The 25,115-nt window shown below is 47.5% G+C and overlaps 2 protein-coding genes across 2 annotated transcripts; one reads left to right on the top strand and one right to left on the bottom strand.

Moving 5' to 3' along the window:
* Positions 1-1,370: 1,370 nt before the first annotated feature.
* On the bottom strand, positions 1,371-4,487 carry HAND2 (heart and neural crest derivatives expressed 2). The gene is made up of 2 exons (XM_043487154.1): positions 3,802-4,487; positions 1,371-2,468 (listed from the first exon to the last, which is right to left on the bottom strand). The coding sequence occupies exons 1-2, from the start codon at positions 4,354-4,356 to the stop codon at positions 2,370-2,372; spliced, it is 654 nt and encodes a 217-aa protein (XP_043343089.1). The 5' UTR covers positions 4,357-4,487; the 3' UTR covers positions 1,371-2,369.
* A 627-nt stretch (positions 4,488-5,114) lies between these two features.
* Positions 5,115-16,679, top strand: LOC122453240. Its single transcript, XM_043487155.1, has 3 exons — positions 5,115-6,122; positions 11,742-11,863; positions 12,542-16,679. Exons 1-3 carry the CDS (start codon positions 5,849-5,851, stop codon positions 12,728-12,730), a joined length of 585 nt encoding a protein of 194 aa, XP_043343090.1. The 5' UTR covers positions 5,115-5,848; the 3' UTR covers positions 12,731-16,679.
* The last annotated feature ends 8,436 nt before the right edge of the window (positions 16,680-25,115 follow it).

The following is a 25,115-nucleotide window of genomic DNA, read 5'->3' as shown; positions in this document are numbered from 1 at the left end:
TCCCTCCGCCCCCCAGCGCTATAAACAAAGGCAAGTGTCTGTAAACACAGCCCCGCGCCCACCACGTCGGCCCAGCGCCCGCTGACCCGAGGGGAGAAAGTTCAGATCGCTTTGGCCGAGTTTGTTCTAACCCCGCGCCCTCACGTCGTCCGCCGCCCGCAGAAGAACCCCGCAGCGCCGCTCGAACGCCTGCAGCCTGGCTCGAGCGAACTCGCCGGTGGCCCGGGAGGGGCTCAGAGGCGGCGCTGGCCGGAGTGGGACCCCTGGGATGGAGGGGGAGAGTCTGTGCCCGGGGCCGGGGTGTGATCGAACATCATCCCGAGGATGGGTTCCAAGGTGGAAACCCTCTGGCAAGCCGCCCTCACAACAGATTTGAACGCGCGGCGTCTCATGAAACAAAACCGCTTTTTAATAGGTTTTGCCTTTCTTCTCTCCCCCGCTGCGTACTCCGAATGCCTCCTCCTCCGCTCCCCTTCCCCAGTCTGCCGAGCCCTTTACGGCGCTCGAGCTACTCCGGTTCCTAGAGCAGAGATTCCGCTCCGGCCAAGCCCGCGGGCGAAGGAGGCCTGGGGACTTCCTCCTGGGAAGTGCCTAGACTCCCCGAGCCCGAACCTCCGGCCGCGGCGGCTGGCAGCGGGGGAGGGAGCCCTGGGCCGGACTGGCCTGCGGCCGGGAGGACTACAGACGCCGCGCGGTTAATATTGAGTTCCCTATAACTCCTTGTAAATCTAGCGCCCGCTTCACCCCCCTTAGAATCCTCGGTCGAGTTCGCGATTTCTTACTTGACGTAGAATTCCTTGTTACCTAATCAAGGACTTTTTCCGAGGGCCCTCCCCCTCCCCCGGGCGGCCAAGAGGAGTCTCCCCCCCTCCACCTGCCCCCCGTTGAGACGACCAGCAAAAACCTCCTCTTTTCCTTTCTCCTGGTCTTTTTTCCCCTTTACTTGGATGAAAGCCCTATATTTTGAATTAAAAACCCTAGACTAGCTCCTGCGTCTGCAATAAGGGCTAGGTTCCTCCCCAAAACTCCTTCAGCGAAAATGGCTCCTCCAACAAAACCCGAAGCCCCCACCACATGGCGTCTGGGTTGATTTCAGGTTGATTTCAACCAGGACAACTTTCCACCCTCGGAGCAAAGGGCTTAGGCCTCTCTGCGGCCCAGACCCTCCTTCTACAGACCACTCGGTGCTCTCCTGGAGGCAGAGACAGAGGGAAGGAGGCAGGACTCACGGAGCCCAGGCCCTTTGGCAGGACCTTCACCAAGGACATCTGTTTTTAAAGGGCTTCCTTGCCGGCCCTGCCTTCAAGGTTGCTCACGTTGATGACTGATCTGAACCACTGACTGTATCAAACAAACAAAGTTAGAGGCAATCACGATAATTTAGTTTACTTCTGAATATTTTAAATATAATGAAAACAAATATAACAGTTTTGTTTTCAAAACTCTCTTGAGGTATCAACCATTAAAAGATAGGGGTTTTGTAAAAAAAAACACACAGTGGTTTATTGAATACTTACAACGTTTACACCTTCAATATTAATTCCACTTAATTTTAGAGGACGGAAGTGCACAAAACAAGGAGCTGCTGGAAACATCTTCAAAGTGGGAACCACATCAGATGGAACTGTGGCGCTAGACACTTACCCCCAACATACATGATGGTGGTGGTTTAATTGCTAAGTCGTGTCCTACTCTTTTGCGACCCCATGGACTGCAGCCCGCCAGGCTTCTCTATCAATGGGATTTTCCAGGCAAGAATACTGGAGTGGATTGCCATGTCCTTCTCCAGGGGATCTTTCCCACCCAGGGTTCGAACCCGCATCTCCTACATTGGCAGGCAGATTCTTTACCGCCGAGCCACCAGGAAAGCTCAACGGACATGTTAGCTGCCCGTTTTCTGCTTTGAAATAAAACTTTATAATCCCCAGTAATATTTATATCCAAAGGCCAAGTATTAAAGATACACTTCACATACACACTAGTGTCCCGCTGTCTTTATCTGGAAGGGTTTAGGTAAGTGGAGAGGGAGCATCGCTGGTGTCTACACAGCAGGAGGAAACATTCACAAACAGAGACTCTACAAGACAACGACGGGATCCCTTACCACGAAGGAGTGTCCTCTTCATATTAAAATACGGAATGCTTTTCTTCAAATATCCACTTTTTTTTTTTTTTTGGAGGGGAAGGTGGGGAGCGGATGCCTCGAAGGGGGCAAAGAGAGGGAGGCACATTGCACATAAATAAACCGGATGATCCAAATGCAGGAAGTCCTCAGAGCGGAGCACGCAGAGCTTGCCTGGAGTCCTGGGTCTGCATCCAGCTCCTGGGCCCTGCTGGAGCTCTCCTTCTCTTCCTCCTCCTCCTCTTCCTCACTGCTTGAGCTCCAGGGCCCAGACATGCTGCGGCCAGCCCGTCCGGCCTTTGGTTTTCTTGTCGTTGCTGCTTACTGTGCTTTTCAAGATTTCATTCTGGGCAGAGAAGAGGTGAGGTGAGGGGGAGAAAAGTAGAAAGAGAAAATCAGAGAGGAGATCCGGTCCCACGCAACCCCCGCGCTTTCCCAGCCAGAGAAGATAGTGGGAGAGCCAGCCAGGAACCGCAGGTGGGGTGGCCTCAACTCCCAGCCCCTGCAGAAGAGCTAGGAAGGCTGGCGCTGCCCTAGTTACCGCCCAGGCCGACACGCAGCGGCAGCACTCAACTCCCAGGTCGGCGAGTTTATAAACAACCACCGGTTTTCAAGTCGTTTATGGAGGAACTGGGGGCCTTCTCTCTAACTCCAGATGTAGGGGCGCGATCTGGGGTCGGCGCTCAGTCTGGTTTCCCTTTTCTGTTTTCAATCGCAGTCCCAGACCCGCGCTCTAAGGCAGATGGGGAGAGGTGCCTCGGCCTCGGCTTGGGCCTGTCTGTCCAAGGCCTCCTCCAAGGCCTCTGAAATCCCGGGCTACAGGAGATCCCTCGACTTGGCAGCAACTAAAGTGCCATAGACCCCAAGGAAGAAAACCTCGACAAATGGAATTATTTTCCATGTTCTTCATGGCAGTAGCCCTGCTCTAAACTCCACCACCCTATGGTCACCTGGTTAGGAACTTGAGAAAACTAATTTTCAGTTATAACTTTGTGTTACTGTTCAGAACAATGACAATGACTATGATGATACTTACTATTTGTCTTAAAATGTAAAGGCACATGCAAACAAAACCAGAAATAGGAAGAATACTCATCTGGGAAGTCACATTTTAACATCACTGCCAGAGAGAAACTAAGCTGAATTTTGAAGTACTTATCTTATGTTCACCTTCACGTCTTCCCGGTATAGTTATCAGAACCACCGCAAAAACTCTTAGAATCAGTGGCTGCCTCGTTATCAAGAAGGGGAAACGCAACCAGTAGTGAAATAACTGGAATCAAGTGCTTCTGAGCAACTTATTTTAGAAACATCTGAAAGCAAGAACGGACTGGAGGCCGAATGAAGGCTCGAAAGGACGAGGAAAGAGGGGTCCAGGCCAGTACGATCGAAAGATCAAGCTGGAGTCCGCGAGGCCGGCCCTAAGTGCCTGGGGGCGCGGCGATAACCCGGAAAGAAGATCGCCAGCGCAAAACATCCCTCTTCACCTCCTCCGCGTGCTGACACCCTCCCCTGGCCTCTCTGCTTCTGCGGGGAAACCTTCCGACCACAACCTGGTGCAAGCAACTTGGCTCAGGGCGCTGCCAGAGAACGCGGCGGGCCAGCGTTCAGCCCAACGGGAGAGAGACCCGGATCCCCGCTCCCCCGCACCCCACTGCCCTCTGCCGCCTGGTACTGACCAGCTCCTTCTTCCTCTTCTCTTCTTTCACATCTGTCTTCTTGATCTCTGCCTTGAAGGCCTCCGCCTCGCCGTTCTGGTCGTCCTTGGCCAGCAGGTCCATGAGGTAGGCGATGTAGCTGGTGGCCAGGCGCAGAGTCTTGATCTTGGAGAGCTTGGTGTCGGCGGGCACGTTGGGGATGCACTCGCGCAGCTCTGCGAAGGCGCTGTTAATGCTTTGAGTCCTGCGCCGCTCCTTGCGGTTGGCGGTGCCCCGGCGCTTCACCGGGCGCGGCCCCCCCAGGCCTGGGGGCCCGGCGCCCGGCGGCACCCCCCCGTAATGGGAGTGGTCCAGGCTGGCGGCGCCGCTGGCGTACTCGGGGCTGTAGGACAGGGCCATGCTGTAATCGGGGGGCGACATCTCGGGGTGGCCGATGAGCCAGCCGTGGAAGTAGGGGTTCTCCTCGTGGCTGCAGCGGCTGGCGGCCGCGGCGGCAGCAGCGGCGGCGGCGGCGGCGAACGGATAGCCCTCATGATGCACCACCGGGTGGTGGGGGAAGCCCCCCACCAGACTCATCTCGCCCTCCGCGCCCCTCCACGCGCCCCAGCGTGCGCGCAGCCCTGCCGCGCCCTCGGCCCGGGCCCCCGCTTCGGCGCTCCGCGGCCTCCCCCACCCCCCACCCCCCAGCCCCCGGGCGCCCGGGCCGGCCCGGCAGCCGCAGAGGGGACTGCTGCAGCCCGGGCCCCGGCCCCCCGCCTGGCCCGCCGGGCCCGCCTCAGCAGCGCCGCGGCCGCCGGCTCCCCATAGGGCGCGGCGAGCTGGTCCCGGCACCGTGCGCCCCTGGCCGCCGCCGCCGCCGCCGCCGGCTCCCGCCTTGCTCCACGGCCCGCGCGCAGGCTCCTGCTTCCCGGGCGGCTGCGGGCAGGCACAGTCCTCTCGAGCTCATGCAAAGGTGCCCCGGCTCCCGCGGGGCTGCTCGGTGGAGTCGCCGGGCTCCGCGCCCCGGCCGCGTGCCCGGCGCCGCGGCTACTCGCAGTCCCGGGGCGAGTCCAAAGCCGCGGCTTGAAGAGCCGGCCCGGCTCTGCAGGGAGGCGGCGGGGTCGACTGCTCACTGTGAAGCTACCTCCATGCGACCCTCCTCTTCCCGCCCCTTCCCCTCCCCCCCACCAGCCTGGTCTGGATTCTTGTGCGCTTATTGTTTTAATGAAATTTTTGGTGGTTGTTTTGGTCCTTGAACGTGATTTTAGCTGCGAATAACGTGTTCCGCGCTCCTCTCGGCTCCCTCGGAGGGTTTTCAGAGAGGTCTCAGTGCATCCATTTTCTCAGATCCTCTCCTTTCCGGGGAAGGATCTGGGCCCTGCAGGCCCCTGGAGCGCGAAGGCGGCGGCTGCGGCGCGGAGGGCTCTGCGCGGCGGCCGTGGGAGCTCCCGGGCGGCGGCGGCGGCGGCGGTGGTGGTGGCGGTGGTTCTCCGGGGCTGGACGCCGTGAGGGGAGGAAGCGGATTTTCCCAGCAAGATCTCCATGTACAGCCACATCTTTAGGGCCGCTCGGGTTAATATATGTCGTCAGAGGCTCCTCACGCCAATCCCGGGGCGGCGGGGGCGGCGCCTCGCGCTCTCCGCAATAAAACTTTTTGATGTTCTTGTTGCTAATTGCCGAGGTCCTCGTCCAGGATTGGCTGCCCCTTCATAACCAGAAGATAATTAAAACGAAGGGGGGGGGGCAGGGTTAAAAAAACTTTTTTATCAGCCGGAGGTTAATGCAAGTGTTTAACAGATGCTTCACTATTAAAATATTTTCCCCCCAGGTCTCAAATACTGAAGAATCTTAAACCAGGTACGGTATTTCTCTGCTTTCTTTTCTGGTTAAAAAAAGGAAGCAGATATTGCTTTTCGAAGTGTTTTGTAGGTAACAGGCAAGAGCAGAGCAGCAGGCGCAGTTCTTTGCTGGGCGGGAGAGAGGCGGCGGGCTGCGGCCCCCTCCTAACCACCCCCCCGGAGGCGCGTCTCCGCCGGCCGAGGCGGGCGCGGGGCGCAGGGCAAGGCTGCGGCTTTGACCTGGGCACAGAATGGAAACGCGCGTCTCTGCGTCGCTAGACTTACCCACCTCGTTACCCAGGCCAGGGCCCTCTTGGGGAGCTTGTGTTATATTGACTACTTTTGGAAATCGTGGTGAAGACCCCGGGACAACGGTCAAGATTGTAAATACTCTCATTTCGATGTTCTGCAGGGACGCCAGCCCTAGCGCAGACCTTGGGCGGTTTCAAAGCGCAGGGCACCTCGATTCCCCGAATTTGTTGTGTGGCCGGTATCGGTGTTCCCCAGGTTTAACTAGCCTGTCTGGTAAGTAACTGAATATTTTTTACAGCGTGTTCAGAGCTTATTTTTCAGTTTTTATGAACAAACATATATAAATACATCTCCGCATTCCTACCTCTCCCATAAAAGCGGGCATGTGTGGGAAGCAGGTTTAGTTATCGGAGGGGAACCATTAAACACCAGTTTAAGAGGCAGGCCGGGAGGACGGCTCGTGGATGTTTAGACTGCTGGCCTTGGTGATCTTGAACACATTAGAACGGAAAATGGATCTCCACTTGTAAGTCACCGGGCCGCAGGGCACCGGGACCGCGGCGCCCGAGTGGCTTGAGCCATTTGAGAAGAGGTTGGGGGCTGGGGACTGGGGTGGACGGTGGCAGGAGCTGAAATGAGCCTCGGGGGTTGGCCGGCAGCCTTGGCCGAGGCTGATGTGGAGCTGAAGATTCCGCCCGAAGGGTCGGTGTGGAAAAGAGTGTCAACAGGAGCCCAAGGGCCGTAAATTAGAGGGAGCCCACGCGGGGTGTGCCTGCGCCAGCACGGGCCGCTGAGGCCTGGGACTCGCTGCTGGGCCTTGCCAGGCTCTGCCCGGGGAGACCAAGCACCCCACCTTGGGCTTCCTCCCAGGGAGGCAGGCAGAGTCAGGCCCCAGGCTGCAGAGTCCTGTTCCAAGGACTCGGTGAGGACAGTCCTTTGCTTGCATGCTGCCCACTTTTTGCTGGGTACAGGCTTGGGGAGGCAGGGTTTGGGGGTACCCAGCTCCTCTGCTGCCCCGGACTGGGGCGGTTGCCAGCCACTAACCCCAGAGCCCTGGGCACAGCTTTGACAAACATGTTTTAGGTGGCCGGGCTGTAGAAGGAAAGGAACCCAGAGGGGGTCGTAGAAAGCTGGCTGAGAGTCACCATGAGGGCCCGTCAGCAAAGGGTCAGTTTCCTGGGATGCCCCCAGCAGAGGTCTTGAAGCTGAGAATAGGGGTGGGGAGTAGCTGAAACCACATATGGTGGGCCCTTTGGGCTCAGAACAAAAAGCCTCCTAGAGCTTCGAACTTCCACCTTAAGCGGGTCTGCAGTTTGGAGCACAAGGAGAGTCTTTTAAAGACCTTGTTCTTCAGGGAAAGAGTATGGGCAGTGTGGTCAGGGTTCGGTCTGCATTTTCACCAGAAAGGTAAACCCTGAATGTGTATATACTGGTAGTTCAATCCTCTGACATTTGATACATTAAAATAAAGAAGTCTGTTTATAAAAACACATCTAGGCCTTGAGAGCACATAGACAAAAGTAAGGTGATTGCACCCAGATAAAAAACATAGGCTTTCCGGCCAGAGGGAGTTTGGGAAATTGAAAGGAGGTGGAAGAGGTCAGGCAGAGGGCTGAGCTGGGGACTGAGATGCGGTGTCTTCCAGGGATGAGTGGCCTCCGTGGCAAAGGCATCTGGACTCGCCACTTCTAGCCTTTCTCGTGTCCTTTTAATCAAAACAAACAAACAAAAAATAGACAAACCCCTCATGGTCCCAGAGAGCCTGGCAAGTGATAAAAGAGATGGACAACATGGGACAGAAAAAAAAGTCGTAAAAGATGCTAATCTGAACCTCGGTCTTCACTGACAGTGTCATTATCAGTTAATTAATGTGATCCAAGGGTCCAGGACTTCATGAATCTCAGCCAAAATGCAGAGGCTTATGGCCCTGGAAGCAGGTGACAAGTGGGAGAATTCTAGGGTCCCAAAGTGGTTGAGTTCCACTCTGAATGTACAACCAACCGAGTCCGAGTCCACTTTTTTCTCTTCGTCTCCCTTTGGGACTTTTTGCTGCCGCTCTGGTGCGCTGCCATGTTACTCTGCTGCCTTGGAAAGCTGTGAGGCAAAGAGGCCATATCAGGTGTGCCCCCAGTTTAATGCCTCGTGCCTTCTGGGGCACTAGTGATGGAGGTGATGGTAGTGGTGGTGATGGACAGGGAAGAGGGAAAAGACAGGTAGGAGGCAGAGGTTCCTAGTTTCATGGTCCAGACCCCATGCTGGGGTATTCTATGGTAGCCTCTGGTGTTCTGCTCTGGGAAAGGGCACACTACTCCAGGGGCCCCTGAGCAGCTGAGAAGTTGCTGGCTTGGGGCTGCCTGGGTTGCCTGCAGGAGGAATCCTGCAAAGGTTAGGGTGCGCTAACCACTTCCCCTCCTCTGAGGCCCTGAGCTGAGCTGCAGCCAGTCTTTTCCAGGTGGGGAGACCAATTCATCGGTTGGGGGGACAGCCCTGGTTTTGGGGGAATGTTTGAGATCCTTGTAACTGATGATATACCCACCGTGCTGCACATCACAACTGCCTTCTTCAGCTAAGCAGACAGAACTGGGGTCCAACATTTATTTTGGGTCTGTGTCTCTTGTCTCTTTCCCCCTCCCTCCCACCCCCTTGCTTGGAAAAGGGTCCAAGGGCACCGGGTTGGGGCGAGGCACTCATGCCCTGGCAAACATTCTGGGTTTGTGAGATATTACTTTAAAAATCAATCTGCTTTAAACTAAATATTTTCTTAAAAACTTCAGTGTGTTTTAAGGGAAAATACAGATCTTTTCGAGGTATTTATTATTTCAAAGGCAAGGGCAGTTTGTATCTTGTGTTTTGCTCATGAGAACTCAAAATAAACTGGATCTGAAAAGAACCAGGCCGGAGGGCCATAAACACACATTTTATGTTTACGGGAATTATGGCTCAATTCCCCTCAGCGTTTTTCAAGTCTCGTTTTACCTTATTTTCCTAACCGACATAGTAGAAGTAACTCTGGGCATTCCTGTTAATCTCTATAATGCTCTTGTGGGAGGGGAACCCCAGAACATGCCAAGAACCCCAGAAAGAACATCCAACCCAGAAGGTGGGAGAAAAAGCAATGTATTCTTGAAGGTGTCACCCCGGCCTCATCTGTCCAAGGGTGGTGCTTCTTCTGACACCCTGACTGCTTTGCATTTCTGTCCCTTCAAGGGTGTGGTTGAGTCATGGTGCATACTCGCCACTTAGCCCCAGAACCGCTAGGACAATCTAGAACAAGGGGCATTGTCCAAGTGGTGGGCAAGAGTCCCCCTCTAACAGGGAGGGGTTTGTAGTCCCCACCTTCTTGTTTACCTTTTGCCAAGTGACAGTGGGCCCAGAAAGGTGGCGGTGCTTCTGGGACACATTTCCGAAGTGGAATCAACTTTGCTCAGGCTCCTGTCTGTTTCAGAAACGAAGGGCAGGAAGGGCTGCCCTTGGCTCTTTTGAGCTTCCATTTCTTCTGAGTGTTTTCTTGTTGGGTTTTGGGGTGGGGGTGGGGGTATCTGGTGAGGGTGCCCTCATCCCCCTCTTTCTCGTCGGAGCAGAGAGCTGAGCTGTGGACACTGGGCGGGAGGGGCTGCTGCAGCAGCGACTGTGGTGGGGCTCACGGCTCCTCGTCGGTTAGGAAACAGAACTTGCTGGGTGTTTGTAAATCCCCCCACATTTAGCCCTTCTCTCTCTCTTTCCTCTCTCCCTCCCTTTTCCTCTTTACCTCCTCCCCCTTCTCTCTTTCCCTCCTTACTAATTTGTTTCCCAGCAATGCTTGGATTTATAAGGTTTTTTGGTGTCACAAGCTGAAAGTGATGAAGAGTAAGATACTGTTTCATCCTTATGTCAGATTCTTTAAGAAAAATATTTTTAATTGATATATAATTGACACATAACATTTTGTACAATACTTAAGGTGGACACTGTACAGGAAACGTCTGAACGTCCACTATTATAGACAGTGGGAATTGCATCTTTTCCAAATAATCTCTGATTAGATCTTCATATGAACTGGCAAGTGTGCTGCTGCTCTGGAAGGTCTTTATTGAGCGGGGGAACTCAGTCCTTTGCTGGGTACCCGCATTGGCCCACGTTTGTCTGTAAAGCTAAATTCCTTACTCAGACTGAAGGGAACAAAAGATAATGCACGTGAAGGGGCCTCCCTCCAGGCTGCGTGATGTATAAGTGGGAAGTGTTATTAATGAAATTACGGTGATCCAAAGAAGTACGACAAATTTGATCTTTGCTAGTCTGTAGTTAAATAGAGATGGAGGTGAGAGCAAAAGTGATGTAAGAAAATACACCGCACAGGATTTATGTTAACTGCTCATTCACATTCTTGTTTCAATCACATCACCTACACATACAAGCAATATATTCTTCCAAGCGGGGAGGAAAGCTGTCGACATTCAGAAGAGGAAGTAATTGTAATTTTGCATACACGCTTGAAGGGAATGGTAAAGAATAGACTTTAGCTAGTCTGCCAGACAGTCTGGGGTTCAGAATAAAATTTGAAAGCAAATGGCAGCTTAACATGCGGGGCTTTGGACAAACCACTTATGTGACTGAAGGATCTGTTAGCAGTCCCAGTGCATTCCCAGTGCTAACTGCAGTGTGGCTTGCATTCCTAGGAAGTCCTGTTCTGAAGCCTCCTTTGCAAGTTCATAAAGAGATTTCTGGCAGTTTCTTCCAAACCCTTGCTACTTTCTTCCAGGGCCTTTGCTTCTAGGCGAGGGCTCACCACGATGGCTGAGTTTCAGGTTAACAAAAAGAAACCATTTTATCGTCAATATTAATGGCAAACCTCGATTTTTACAAGGCTTGGGTTTAGCAGATCAAAAGCAGCTTGGCTTGATTTCTCAATATTCTCTGGAGCTTAGACAATTAACTGCAATTTTGCTTCTAATGAAATGACACAGAAAAAGTTAGCGATAGAAAACGTTGAAGGTAGTCTTTCAGCAGAGTGTTTTTCTTTTTTTTTTTTAAATACCAGTGTACAACATGTCAGAATCTAAAACACTTGTCCACTGAAGCTGAGCTGTGGTTTGAAGGAAGCCTCCTTAAGAAAATGTGTGGGCAGAGTGTCTTCCCTTGCAATGCCATGAGCCTGTTCAGCTCTGCATTCCATGCTTGCCTTTTTGGATCCAGCAGACTGAGGTCTCCCTGGTAATTTGGGTACACCGAGTCTCCAGTTAATGACAGATAATCAGCCTTTGGGTCATTCGGTCATTCTCCTATTACAAACCCCTCCTGCTCTCTCTGATCTCCTTTCAAACTAAATTTCACACAAACAAATAAAGCAAGACAGGGACAAGTTCTTTTAAAAAAAAAAGAGAGAGAGGAGGAGAAATATTAGAAACTCCTGATACAGAATGCCACACTAGGAAAAGCAAGCTAAAAGAGGATAGAAAAGAACATCTTATCCAAATGAACATGTTGTGTACAAAACATTAAAGGAAAAGGCTCTGGTTTCTGTTAAAGTGACAGAAAATTAAAATAAAAATAATTGCAGGCAGAAAAGTTATAACATAAACAGAGAAGGCAGGGTGCTTGCTGGAAATGCGCAGCACAAGGAGGCAGATTTGTTGTTACAGATTATACATCTGCCGAGTGACTGGAGAGGTGCGACTTTGTTCCATTTTCCAGAAGAGAACGCTTTTCTTTTTAATACTTGTGTGAGTGCCCACTTAAGTCAACACAGGCCAAAACCTCGAGGAACAAAAAAAATGAAATTGCATTCTGCTTTGCAAAGCATCCAACTTCAAACGAAGGAATTGGTTGCATGCAGAAAAAGCAGAATCCCATTCAGAACACATTGAGCAGCTCCACTGGACGCCTGTGACTGATACTTTTTTGTTTTGCTGACAGAAAGCGCAGATCATTCTGGGAGAAGTACCACCGAAACCAGTTCTCCCTGCCCCTCGGGGTCTCCATTTTCCCAGTCCACCTCTGCCTGGGACTCCAGAAAGACAAACTTCCGAAGAGCCGAGGTACATCACTGACCAGATCCCTCGGGAAAAGCTGGGAATGTGTGGCTCTAATAGCCCTGGGGTGAGTGCCCCAGTGCCATGTTCCTGCTGGGCCTGCCCCTAACAGGCCCTGCTGGCCCAAGTCCAGGCCTCCTGAAGGGTCAAAGTGTTGCCTCTGGTGTCGCCTGCAAGCCCTAGATTTTCAATCCTAAGAGAGACTGAAACTTTGGCTCAGGACTCGATCAACTCACATTCCCTAAGTTAGAGGGGCAGCCGGGGATGAACAGGTGGTGACCCCCACATTGTCCCCAGCTGTGGGTCTGGCACCCCTTGACTTGCCAGCAGAGCTGGCAAACAACTTCTCTCTCTCCCATGTTAAAGAATCCACACTTCCTGGTTTCTTCTAGACCAAGCATAAATGCCACCTCCTCCAGGAAGCCTTTCCAGGTTTGATTTCCCTCCTTTCTGCTCCAGCAAATCACGTCTCCCTTCTTCTGAACAATGTTCTGGTCCGCCCCCCACCCCGCCCCGCTTCTCTCTGGTAGCTCTCCGGGCACACAGCTTTCTCCTTCTGTGACTGTGGGTTCCCTGAGAACCCAATCAAGCCACTGAATCCAGTGGGTGCTTAAACAGCTGTGTAAAGGATGAATTTCACGTATCCCAATGGCAATCGGATTGCAATTTTCTTTGTTTTGAAAGCGACCAGAGCTAGTGCCGGAGGCGGACATCGTCTCGCAGAAAACGGACCTCATCATCAAGTCCCCGGGAGAAGCGGGGGAGAAAGCTGCTTGGACGGACCGAGCATCCAAGGGCTCCGCGACGCCGGCGTGGGATGGAGAAAAGGGGGACCAGCCTGGCTTGGCCTCCCCTGGGCCATCTACCTCCTGAGCTGCCAAGCTAGAGCCTGGCCGAGTGGGCGCAGGCTCCCCGAGGACTGGTTTTCTCTGAGCCTTGGTGTCCGCATCTGAGCAATGGGGTAATGAAGCTGGCTGCGAGGATGCGCTCGTAGTTGAATGAGACCGAGGCGCGCACGGGGCTGGACGCTGAACACATGGGCTTTTTCTGCGCGCAATAAATATGTGTGTGTGTTTTCTCTTCCCGCCTCCTGAGTGTCTAGCCTTCTCTTTCAGCCGCCGGGACCCCCAGTCGGGGGTTTTGTCGGAGGGCGCCGCGGGGCCTCGGGGGCCGAGGGGAGGAGGGAGATGCGGGCGCGGGCGGAGTTCAGGCCGCGGCCGCCGGGGAGGTCGCCGCGCGGGGCGGGACCGAACGGATCCCTGCTCCCTCTCCTACCCTCTCTGGGCTCCAGGGCTTTTGCCTGAAGCGGGCAGGAAGGGGTTAAAGGCGCCCCTCCCCCTCCCGCGCCCGCCTCCCTCCCCCCGCCCCAGCTCTTTTTTCCCGAGGTCTCATTAGGGAACCCTCCCCGCTATTTTCAACATTTCCTCAATCAAGGGCCTTTAAATAGAGCTGCACAAACAAATTGGCGGCAAAAGCGTAGATCTTGTCACGATTGAGACCGACCCAATATTTCAGCCTTGTTTGCTTTGCAATTACTGACAGGCTTTTGGCTACGGTGCCACCGGGGCAAATCGGCCGCCGCCCGCTTTCTCTCGGCACCGGGCGGCGGAGGAAGGACCGGCGGAGCCGGCGCGGGGCGAGGAGGAGGCGGGGAGGGGGCCGGGGCTGCAGGGCCGAGCTCTGGGGCTTCTCCTTCCCAGGGGAGCGGCTGGGGTGCACGCGGTGTTAACGCGCCGGACAGCGCACACGTGGAGTCCAGTGTGTACACTTGCCCAGCTTCCTTTCTCCCCCTTTCCGCTCCACTTTTTTGCATCCCATCCCGTTTTCCTCCTGCACTTCTAGGCGGTTACCGGATTTCCCTCCCTCTCTCTCTCTAGCTAGCCTGCTCGGTCCCGTTTTCCTTGGCTGCTTATTCTGATTTGATTTTGTGCGCGAAGTCACTTTAGCTCGGCTGCCGGAAGATGAGGCTCCGAAGCCTTTGGCGGTGCTCCCGGGGGCGTGGGGCCGCCCACCCCTTCTTCAACCTGCGCTTTGGGACACAGCGGGCCAGCCGAGCTGGTCTCAGCAGAACAGTAGTTAACTCGAATCAGGTCCTAAGCCTGATATTTCACAGACAATTAAATCTTGGCTGCTGTTTCACAAAATTGTAATATTTACCCTGCTTTATACCGAGGAGCACTTTTAAAGTCAAAAACAAATACTACATTTCCAAAGGAAAATATGATAATAAATCTCTTTTTTATGGATTCTTTCTGCATAAGTGGAAACCACATGATTTAACTCCTGGACGCCCCCCCCCCCGCCCCTGCCCCCAATTCAGGCGCAGCTGAAGTTACACAGATACAGGCTTTTAATACACATTCTCTGTGTTGGGGGGGAGGTACCTGCGTTTGTCACGTTCAGTATAGTTTACAAGGTTTCACATCCCATCCTAACCCGTGTAGCTGAGTGCAACAGGGATTATAATATAATTAGGTCTGGGTTGTGAAGTCCATTTTCACCGAGATTCTGGAAAGATGGGCATGCCAGGCAATTAATCCGTAGCTTCATATTACTTTCTAAATGACTACCCATTTCCTACCCCTGTCCGGTTGAGAAAGTTGAGGCTGAGAAATAGTTTTATGAAACTCTGAGGTACATGTTAAAATATGCTTCTTTATTATTTAAAAATGCTTAAGAATCTACATTTATTTGCGAGTGGTTATAAAAGAAATTCATAGCTGTTCTTGCCAGTTAACAATCTCTTTTATGCTCTATTGTTGTTTATAATCACACCTTCCTTCTTCAAAATTAATTTCCTATTGTCATGTTTTGTTTCTCGACTTTATTGAAAGGAAACTTCAGAAATGAAGGTTTCATGAAATTGTGTGATGCAAAGTCACAGAATAATGTTTCAAGTCCATAAGTTATTCGCACCCACGTGCATATCTCATGCAATTTTCTATCTGAGATTGCTTTAGTATTTCTAGAAGAAACACAAAGCAGTAGCTAGAAAGGGTACCATTTCTTAAGAATTCTTCCTTCACCAGAAGAATTGGTCTGACATATTATTCAGTGCACAAATTATATTACTTTCATGTGTGTTAATCTGTTTGGTATTAAAACTGCTAGCGTCTTTTAACCATTAACATGTTTTACCACTCCACTTTCAAATTCGTGATCTCAGATAATTATAAAGATTTTGATGTTAATCCCACATTAAGTGAACAACTATGAAAATACCCTGAAAGCATTATTATGCTTATATAAATGCCAGGGAACATAATTGTACAGGGAACACGATTACTTTTTTATCTGCCATTATCCTACAGGGATATGCATTCACTTCATTTTTAATCAGGGCAGTTGTCAATGACTTTTTAACACAGCGTTTTTTTCAACACAACATTTTGCATTGCCTACAAACCACAAGCAACTTTGTCCTGACAGATACATGTTTTTCTTTCATTGTTATTCATTAGCTTCTTTGCAAACTCACTAAAATAGGATAATATAAAAATATAGAGAATAATTATTAGACTCTACATATTTATTTAGTTTAGCTAATGTTATTAAAATAAAAAACATGTGCCTGGCATATAAATGTTTCTTTAAGAATTCTTTTTTGGATGCATAGTTATTATTTTTTAAACCAACTCAGACTTTCAAATACTGACTTTTTGCTTCTAAACAGGCATTGCATTGTTTTAAACAGTAGCTCCTGGAACAGTACTACCCTTCCTATTTTAGACTTCCAAACAACAATTGGAATTGGATAAATACTTTCAGCTGGGAGCACTTTCCTACTACCTTTGTAGGTAACAGGAGTCCCTCCTTGTGCTGGGTGACAGACAGACAGCGCACTGGACATTCAGATTCTACCCTTTGCAGACCCCACCAGAAAATGGAGTTTTCCTATAAGATGGCTGTGGTCCATCTAAAAAAAAAATTCTATGAAGATGTAAAATCAGAGAAAATGAGTGAGTGCTTTTTCTCATGACAGTTATGAAGTGATGGCTTAAAGAGGGATACAAAAGACAAGACAGGAGGAATGCAGAAACATAAAATCTGAAAAAGAAAAGTTTCCTTTGGCAAGGTCTGGCTTTCTCTATAAACAGAAAAAGCATAAGTTGCATCCACATAACCAAAGAGGTTGGGTTTTGTTTTTGGTTTTTCAAATCAGTGATTTCTAAGATTTTTCACTGAGTGAAGAAGCCCCCATCAAGGAATGGAGGTAAATTCTTGGTATAGAAAATTCTAGCTATCTTGATTTTTTTTTTTTTTTTGGAATGTGGACCATTTCTAAAGTCTTTATTGATTTTGTTACAATTGTTTCTGCTTTATGTTTTGGTTTTGTGGCCAAGAGGCTTATGGGGTCTTAGCTACCTGTCCAAACCCTCAACCCCTGTATTGGAAGGTGAAGTCCTAACTACTAGACCACCAAGGGAGGTCCCACTACTTTAATTTTTAATATTGGGTTAAACTATAAGGATCTTTAACTCACTGTCCTAGTTTTTTTTCCCCCTAAATGAATGCATTTTGTCACAACTGGTGTCAAAAAGCATTTCCCCCCCCCCCTCAAATTGGTGTTAAACTGGAGTAATAAAGTATATCCATGAGATGATTTCCATAAATTCCCACTTATGGAGAAAAAGGTGGAAAAAAAAACAAACCTTTTCCAGGAAGAAACCAGGCATCTTTGACTGTTATTAATCTGAGATAAAAAAGCAAGAAACTGCCTCCTTGCATTCCCAGTAACTCTTTCTGCTTTTCCAAACATTGTTAAGTTCTCTGTATCTTTTGCTGTTCAAGATGATGTCAGCAATAAAATTATAGAATCTAATCAAGTGGTTATTTTTGCTTTATTACAAATATAAATTATATGTGGGCTGTTGAAGTGCTTTTTCTTTGCTGAATTTTTCTTTTTTCAGATAGTGATGTTTAATGAAGTGTTTATAAGGATAAATATGATGGTTTATCAGGGATAAAGTAGCTACATTAAGAAAATAGCATTTGAGTCCATGTGGTATGGACTGTGCTTTGTAAATGTAGTGTTTTTAAAATCACAAAAAGAGAACATTGGAGAACTCAAGTATCCTATTAATGTACACAGGCAGGAACTATCTGAATATGTGGAAATAACTAGATCACACCCTGAATTTTTCTCATTGCCTTGAATTCTAGGGGTTTAACTTATAATCTCAGATATATCTGGGCAAATAGGAAGCCATATTTATTTTATCATATTATTGTTTATACCCTGCTTCATGTTATTTACAGCAGTCTTTTTTCAAGGATTGATAAGATAAAACTTTCAAAATCCATTTATAAAAATAGCTCCTATAAATATAATTCTAATTTATTTGGTTTATTACAAGGTCAGTGAAGTATTCCAGTAAATATTTGATCCCAGGATGAAACAAAGTCACATTTGGAATGAGACAAGTGTTAGAAATTAAGTTTGAGTACGTTGTAAAGAAATATTATTAATAATACATACAAATAAAAGCTATTATTATGCATGTAAGGTAGCATAATATAGTGATTAACAGTGAGTCTCTGGAGTTGGAGGCAGAACCTTTTTTTAAAAAATTTTTGGCCATATCCCCCAGCATGTGGGATCTTAGATTCCACACCAGGGATTGAACCCATGCCCCTTGCGTTTAAAGCTCAGAGTCTTAACCACTGGACTACCAGGTAAGTCCCTGGAGGCACAAAATTGCATATTGACTAGAGCAGCTGTCAGTATGTGATCTTGAGAAAATTAGTGAACCATTATTAGCTTCAGTTACCCCATCTGTACAAGGTGGATAATTATTGTAGAGTCTATCACAAGGTCATGATGAACTTGTGGTGAGATGATTACATGAGGCTCTTAATTGAGGGTCTGGCATACAGTAAGTGCTTAATAAACACGAGGTAAAGCCATACAACATAAAAGAGTGGCATGCCAAGTACCTTCCTGAAAGTCATGGGCTGTGGGAGTGTTGACAGCCCATGGACTTCACAGAGATTTGTGTGAGGAGTCTGCACTGGCTTCCAGACCTCAAGGTTGACAGGGTGAAGGTGAAGACTTTTGTCTGTCTTTAGAGGCTCTAGAAAGGTATGGCGAGGTGGTCATAGCGAGAGCAACCTGCCAAACTAGCAGAGGAGATCTACCTTAACGCCATCTTGGCCACGTGTGGTAGTCTGCTGCTGTCTAAACTGGGGGAAACGACACCCTGAGGAAGTCAGATACCCTAACTCAATGGTCTCCTGACTATTTTAGTTGTGCACCCCAAGAATAAAACATGTAAAGTATATTTATTGGCAAATCATGTATCTGTACTACTTTACTGACATCATATGTACATTATAAACCCATACAAAAGCTAAGGGTTTCCCACATGGCTCAGTGGTAAAGAATCAGCTTACCAGTGTAGGAGACACAGGAGATGCGGGTTCGATCTCTGGGTCGGGAAGATCCCCTGGAGAAGGAAATGGCAACCCACTCCTGTATTCTTGCCTGGGAAATCCCATGGCCAGAGGAACCTGGTGGGCTATAGTCCACAGGGTCGAGAAAGAGTCGGACAAAACTGAGCACAGTCTTCTCTTACAAAAGCTAAACTAAAAAGGAGCAAGATAAAGTAAACAATAGGTTTAAATATTTTAAGGTGAGCTTGAACCTTACAGCTGTGGTTGAAAATCCACATTTTAAATAGTCTTGGTGATTTACTGTTGGATTCACGTTGTCTGTGCTTGCCTTGTTTCGTAGCTTTAGGACTGAAGTGCTTAACAGAAAGAAAGAACAGTATCAATTCTCTCATTTTCTCCTTGATGTTTTATGCCTATGTACTTTGAATTATCTTCAATCTAAGATTCCTTGTAGGAATCTTTTAAAGCCCTTTGTTGAAGTTTAGTTTAGTTAAAACTGGATTATATAATCTGCTTCTACCCAGCTGAGCCAGATAAACCATAACCTATCTTAGTCCTTGTAAGCTTGTGGTGGTGTTACTGAGTCCAAGCCCATATTGCTCACCACGGGACAGAACAATAAATTGAGAGATGAGTTGTTGGGGTAAAGAATAGTGACTTTATTTGGTACATTAGCAGACAGAATTTTGGACTAGTGTCCCAAAGAGCCGTCTTACCTGAGTTAGAATTCAGGCTTCTTTAACTAAAAGGGAAGGGGTGTTTGACTGGCTGTTGCAAACTTCTTGGTGCTGGAATCCTTTGTTCCTCAACTGTCCTCCTAGGTCTGGTCACAATGTTCCTATAAACCTTCAACAAGGCAAATGTTATTCTCTGTTCTGCAACTTCTTATCTCTATAGGAGGGGGCAAGTGTTACACCTTTAAAGATCAGAGCCTTGAGGATGGCTATCCAGTATCTTTTGACTATAGGCAACATTCTTTTAGTGATTGACTTGTAGGCAAAAGCAATAGGATACCAATGTTAAAGTAAAAGAAGCAGACCCAATATGGAGTCAGATTTGTTCTTCTCTGTTACAGTGGGGGCACTCTCAGCCGCTTTGCCTTTGAGATCTCCCCCATCCCTGGGTGCCTCGGGCAACTGTTGATGTGGACCGAGTGAGGCTGTGGGTTAACTCATTTCTGATTGTTTATATGAAAACAAATACAAAGGGAATTTATGCTCTGGTCCTCTTGCACCCCCTTCTCTGGGGCATCACCGTCTCCTGCCATTTTTCTACCTTGATGTCTGATGGCAGAATGAATGAGACCCTTTGGTGCCCTGGACTTTGTTTTCTATAACTTGCCTTCCTCTACTAGCCACATCAACATGTTACGAGTTGCTTTTACATTCTTTCATTTGAACTCTCTTCCCAACCCAGAGATCAAACCCAGGTCTCCCTCATTGCAGGTGGATTCTTCACTGTCTGAGCCACTAAGGAAGCCCTTTCATTTGAACTCAGTACCTCTGGAAGGCAGGTAAGGTAGGTCTGATTCTGTTCCTCTGTTCATGGGATTCTCCAGGCAAGACCACTGGAGTGGGTTGCCATGCCCTCCTCCAGGGTTCTTCCTGATCCAGGGATCAAACCGCATCTCCTGCATTGCAGATGAATTCTGTACCAACTGAGCCACCAGGGAAGCCCCTTTCCTATGCTCTCTATACACATTATTACTTTAATATAATTCTTTACTTGGAAGGGTTAGTTTTTACATATCAGGAAATTGAGGTCCAGAGATGTTAAGTAATTTGTCTAACATGCACAGCTCTTAAGTTGTAGAGTTTAAACAAAAGTAAGCTGATGTTAGTATATATGCATATATATAGATATATGTAACATATATATGCCAAATATAAATATATTCAATCCCTTGTAATGTAAAAATAACAAAATATGTTAAATTTGGAAGACTTGCCAGCAGTGTTTGCCCTAAACTGGATCTCTGGCTTTGGCTAAAAATAAACTATGACAATACCACATGTGAATGAAGTTGCAGAGAAACTGGATCACTCTTACACTGCTTGTGGGGAGAGAAGTGGGACGGCCAAAGGAAGACAGTTCGGCCGTTTCTTTTAATAAAAAGTAAACATGTAACTACTGTATGACTCAGCAATTGCACTTCTGCACATGTATCCCAGCTCAGTGAAGACTTAGGTTCACATAGAAACCTGTGCATGAATGTTTATTGCAGCTTTATTCACACTAGCTCCAAACTGGAAACTCAGAGGACCTTCAAAGGACACTTGAATGGTTCACCATTTTGTTAACAGTCAAGCATGTGCTGTTAATCATAGTACATCTATACCGTGGAATGCGTGCGTGTGTGCTAAGTCGCTTCAGTCATGTCTGATTCCTTCTGACCCTATGGACTGTAGCCTGCCAGACTCCTCTGTCTGTGGAATTCTCCGGGCAAGAATACTGAAGTGGGTTGCTATGCCTTCCTTCAGGGGATCTTCCCGACCCAGGGATCAAACCCACATCTCTTATATCTCCTGCATTTGCAGGTGAGTTCTTTACTATTAGCACCACCTGGGAAGCATACTGTGAAATACTACTCAGCAATATAAAGGAATAAATTATTGATCACCTCAACAACTCAAATTCACCTCCTAAGAATTATGCAGGATGAAAAAGTCAACCCCAAGTTGTTACATACTGTCTGGTTCCATTTATATAACAGTTTTAAGTGGCAAAATTATAGAAGTGGAGACAAGATTTGTGGTAACTAGGGGTTAAGGAATGGCAGGAGTGGAGGGAATAAAATAAAGTTAAAAAGTGGGCTGCCTTCAGTGAATTCAATCCCATGCCTTCTGGATCACCTGCAAATTGAGGAAGATTGAGCTGTGAGGTATGACAATGTGACACCTATTCCCTTTGATTTTTATTACTGACTGTAATGCATCCTTACTGCTGTGTTAGGGGGAGCAAAAGATGCCATCTCTTTTGTCATAGGACTTCTGCTTTGTAAACCATGGTGTGTTTTTTTTTTTTTAATCTGTTGGGATTTGCACGTTAGAGGATGAAATGAGACTGATTGTTTCAATCTATTTTTAAGTCAGAGAAGAGTTTTTATTACCCTGCTTTTTTCTCTTCTACTTATTTTTCTTTTTTTCCTTCTTCTATTAATATTTGACCCCGTGGTTTCCCATACTGTACTATGTAATCTGGAAAACAATGTGTGCATCCTACAGATGGAATTAGCAATGTCCTTTACAAAAATGTGATTAATTTTGGCTGTGCTCAGTCTTCATTGCAGCATGCCTGCTTAGTTGTGGCAAGTGGGATCTTAGTTCCCCAGCCAGACATGGAACCTGTGTCCCCTGCATTGGGAGTACAGAATCGCATCCACTGGACCACCAGGGAAGTCCCAGTAATATCCTTCTTAAAATGGGAAATTCAGAGATAAACTGAGTCTCTGACAGTACTGTTTGCAGTATGCCTGTATGCTCTTTCTTTTGGAGAGGAGTAGTGAGATTGTAACTAAAGCAAAAAGCCTATTGATGATTTGTGGAGAATATAAGTAACAGCAGTATTGCAGGGGGCTGGTCTGGCTTTCCCAGGCCACCAGCGCAGCCCCAGGGCCTCTGCTAACACCTGACAATGCTGGAGAGTGATTTAGTCACCGCAGAGGAGCTGCCTTCATGACAAATAGGGGTTAAATTGCGAGAATTTCAGGACACATTTTGGGGAAGGATTAAATAAATCAGGGGACTTGCTGACAGCAAATAGTATCTTTGAGTGGCTGATTTGAAACACAGAATCAGAGAATTGAGATGAATCCCAGGTGGTCTTTGGGAGCTGGAAAAAGTCCCAATAGTTGGCTGACTTGAATCTCAGCTCCATCTCAGCATCATTAAGTAGGCTTTAAGTGATGCCTTATAAGTTGTCATCTTAAGAAAAGATTATGCAAAATACAGTGGTGGGATTAAGGAATGTTAATCGAGGGAACGACATTTGGAGTTCATTTAAATGATTTCCCTGGTAGTGGTGGCAAGGGAAGAGACCTTTTGATAATCTCTCTAATTCTATCACTGTATTACTATAACACATCTTTTCTGAGGAACTTAAACATGCATTCAGTTTTTAACTGTCAGAACGAAAATGATTTTTTAAAATTATAACAATGCATTTATGCACTTACTCTACTACAATGGTAAACAGTAAACTTTATTCAAGGATGCCATCGTTGGATGTTGAAATTGAATCATTTTAACTCAACTAGTTCATCCTGGAAGGAGAGATGCCAAGAAAGTTGATTGGTACCATAAAGCCTGAAAAAAAAAAAAAAGGACATTTCCAGCTGCTTACCAGGAGGAAGTGGCATGGGGGAGGCGGCAAGGGCTGTGTGAGACAGGTGAACACCATGCAGGGAACAAAAGCTTCTGCCTCTATTCAAGAGACTTTAGAATGTCTGGGCCACCTCACTTCAGAGTTTTCCCAGATCAAATAGATAAAGGGAAAACAGAACAAAAATTGAAAACAAGCAAACTCCTGAAACCAATAGCAACACAACGAAAACTTTAATACGAGCCAAAACAAAAATTGGGCTTTTATGAGCTTGACTTGGGGTCAGGAAAAGAATGATAAACTTTGGAGAGGAAGAAAGAAATCATCAAAGCCAAGAGAAGCTCAAAGTGGAGTTTAATAGCAGCTATCGTGTTGCACCCAAGCCTGGACCACTCCTGCCGCAGCTGTTTCGTTTTAAGATGCTCCAGTTCCTGATTCACTCACACAGCCCTCCATAGTGATCAAGATGCACACACCCAGGCACCCGGGCCATCCAAAGTACCCAGAAACCCCCAGAGGATGACCATAGGGGCAGCACGTGTGGAGATTGGAAACCCAATATAGCAGTTAGCTGAATCATTTTTGGGGTCAAGCCCAATGAACAATTAGCAACATCAGGGATCTCCTTGTTCCTGTCAAAATGGCCCTGATGGCATTTTGTGCAAATTATGCCATTGTGTGGAAGTGGATTTTTTTTTTTTTTGTCTTTTTAAAAAAATTTATTTTTTACTGAAGGATAATTGCTCTACAGAATTTTGCTGTTTTCTGTCAAACCTCAGCATGAATCAGCCATAGGTATACATATATCCCCTCCCTTTTGGAACTCCCTCCCATCTCTCTCCCCATCCCACCCCTAGTTCTAATGAGATGGATGAACCTAGAACCTAAAATACCGAGTGAAGTGATTCAGAAAGAGAAAGATAAATGTCATATTCTAACACATGTATACAGAATCTAGAAAAATGTTACTGAAGAATTTATTTACAGGGCAACAGTGGAGAAACAGACATAGAGAATAGACTTATGGACATGGGGAGAGGGGCGGAGAGGGTGAGCTGTATGGAAAGAGTAATATGGAAACTGACATTACCGTATATAAAATAGACAGCCAACGGGAATTTGCTGTGTGGCTCAGGAAGTTATTTTTTATGATGAATACCAATGGACCTTGGGTGGTAACTTGGATATAACTTTAAAAACAATACTGAAGGACAGGAGTGGTTATAAGTTTCTCACTCTGGAGGATCTTTTTAAACATTGCAAGGCATTAGGACTTTTGCAGAATTCACTTTTTTGATCTGCGAGCTTTCTCTTCCTTCTTCACAGAAGGAGGATGACTTATCGTAGGTGTGACTGTCCCCACAGGGCAGTGAGCCCCCCATGAAATCCTAGAAGTTGGATCCTACACCAGGAATTAGAGGTGTAATAATAACACTAATGATGACGATAGATAATAATGCTATGTGCCAGATCCTGTTCTAAGTGCATTTCCCATATTAACTCATATTTTTCATAGGTACCAACTAAGATACAGTTATTATCCCTATTTTGTACCTGAAAAGATGCCTCACACAGCTAGTGAACTCCATGCAGGAATGAAACCCACCCTTATCCATTGCCGTTCACTCAGGTTCTACGTATTTATTGAGCATCTAATGCAGACAGGTGTTGGGCTTTCTGTAGGCAAACTTCAGTGTATACAGATAGATGTCTCTGCCTTCTTTCAGCTTCTCACCCATGGTGCATAAAGGCTAATGATTCACTGTGTAAAGAACTTGGTGTTGTGAGAAGTTATTCATCAGTGTTTGTATGGCATGGTGATTTTGATCTAAGCTCCTTGGTAAACGCAGGGAGCTCACCTCCTACCCACATAGCCATGGTTGTCTTCTTCCTTCTGCTCCTCATCTGAGTGGTTCCTTCCACTGGGTTATGAGGTGTGTCTCAGACTAGGTGGGCAGGCTTCCCACCTGGACATGACTGTACCAGCAACAGTGGCAATAGGGGTCAGAGGGGGGAGCCCGATGATCTTTTAATGCATTGCTTTTTCTTTTGGCCATACCATGCAGCTTGTTGGATCTTAGTTCCACCACCAAGGACTGAACCCCAGCCATGGCAGTGAAAGTGCAGAGTCCTAACCACTGAACTTCCAGAGAGTTCCTGAATGCATTGCTTTTAATTAAAAACTTTGTTTTGAGGTATAGCCAGAGACTCTGGAAAGTGACTCTGGGGTCACCCACTCAGGGGTGGCCTCTGGAGGGGATTTAGAGAAACTCCAAAGGCTTTCTTTTAGGCAAAGAAGGTCCAAGCTACTTTTTCTGGAGATCCAGTCACATCTGTTATCTTGGACCTGTGCCTAAGCAATTCTACCTTGATCTTTTGGAAATCTTAAGACAATTTTTCTGGGATTCAAACTCATAATTAAGCGGAATCATGAAAGGAGGTATATCTGAGCCTAGTTTTGGAGATTTTTATCTTGAAATCCATCTGGAATATTCCCTAAGGTAGAGGCTTTGTGACTATGGGCTGGGTTCCCCAGTTTAGGTGG

This window comes from Cervus canadensis, chromosome 14 (assembly GCF_019320065.1).
Source record: "Cervus canadensis isolate Bull #8, Minnesota chromosome 14, ASM1932006v1, whole genome shotgun sequence".
Taxonomy (NCBI): domain Eukaryota; kingdom Metazoa; phylum Chordata; class Mammalia; order Artiodactyla; family Cervidae; genus Cervus; species Cervus canadensis.
Note: the sequence above shows the minus strand (reverse complement) of the source record. Positions and strands in the feature narration are given on the sequence as shown.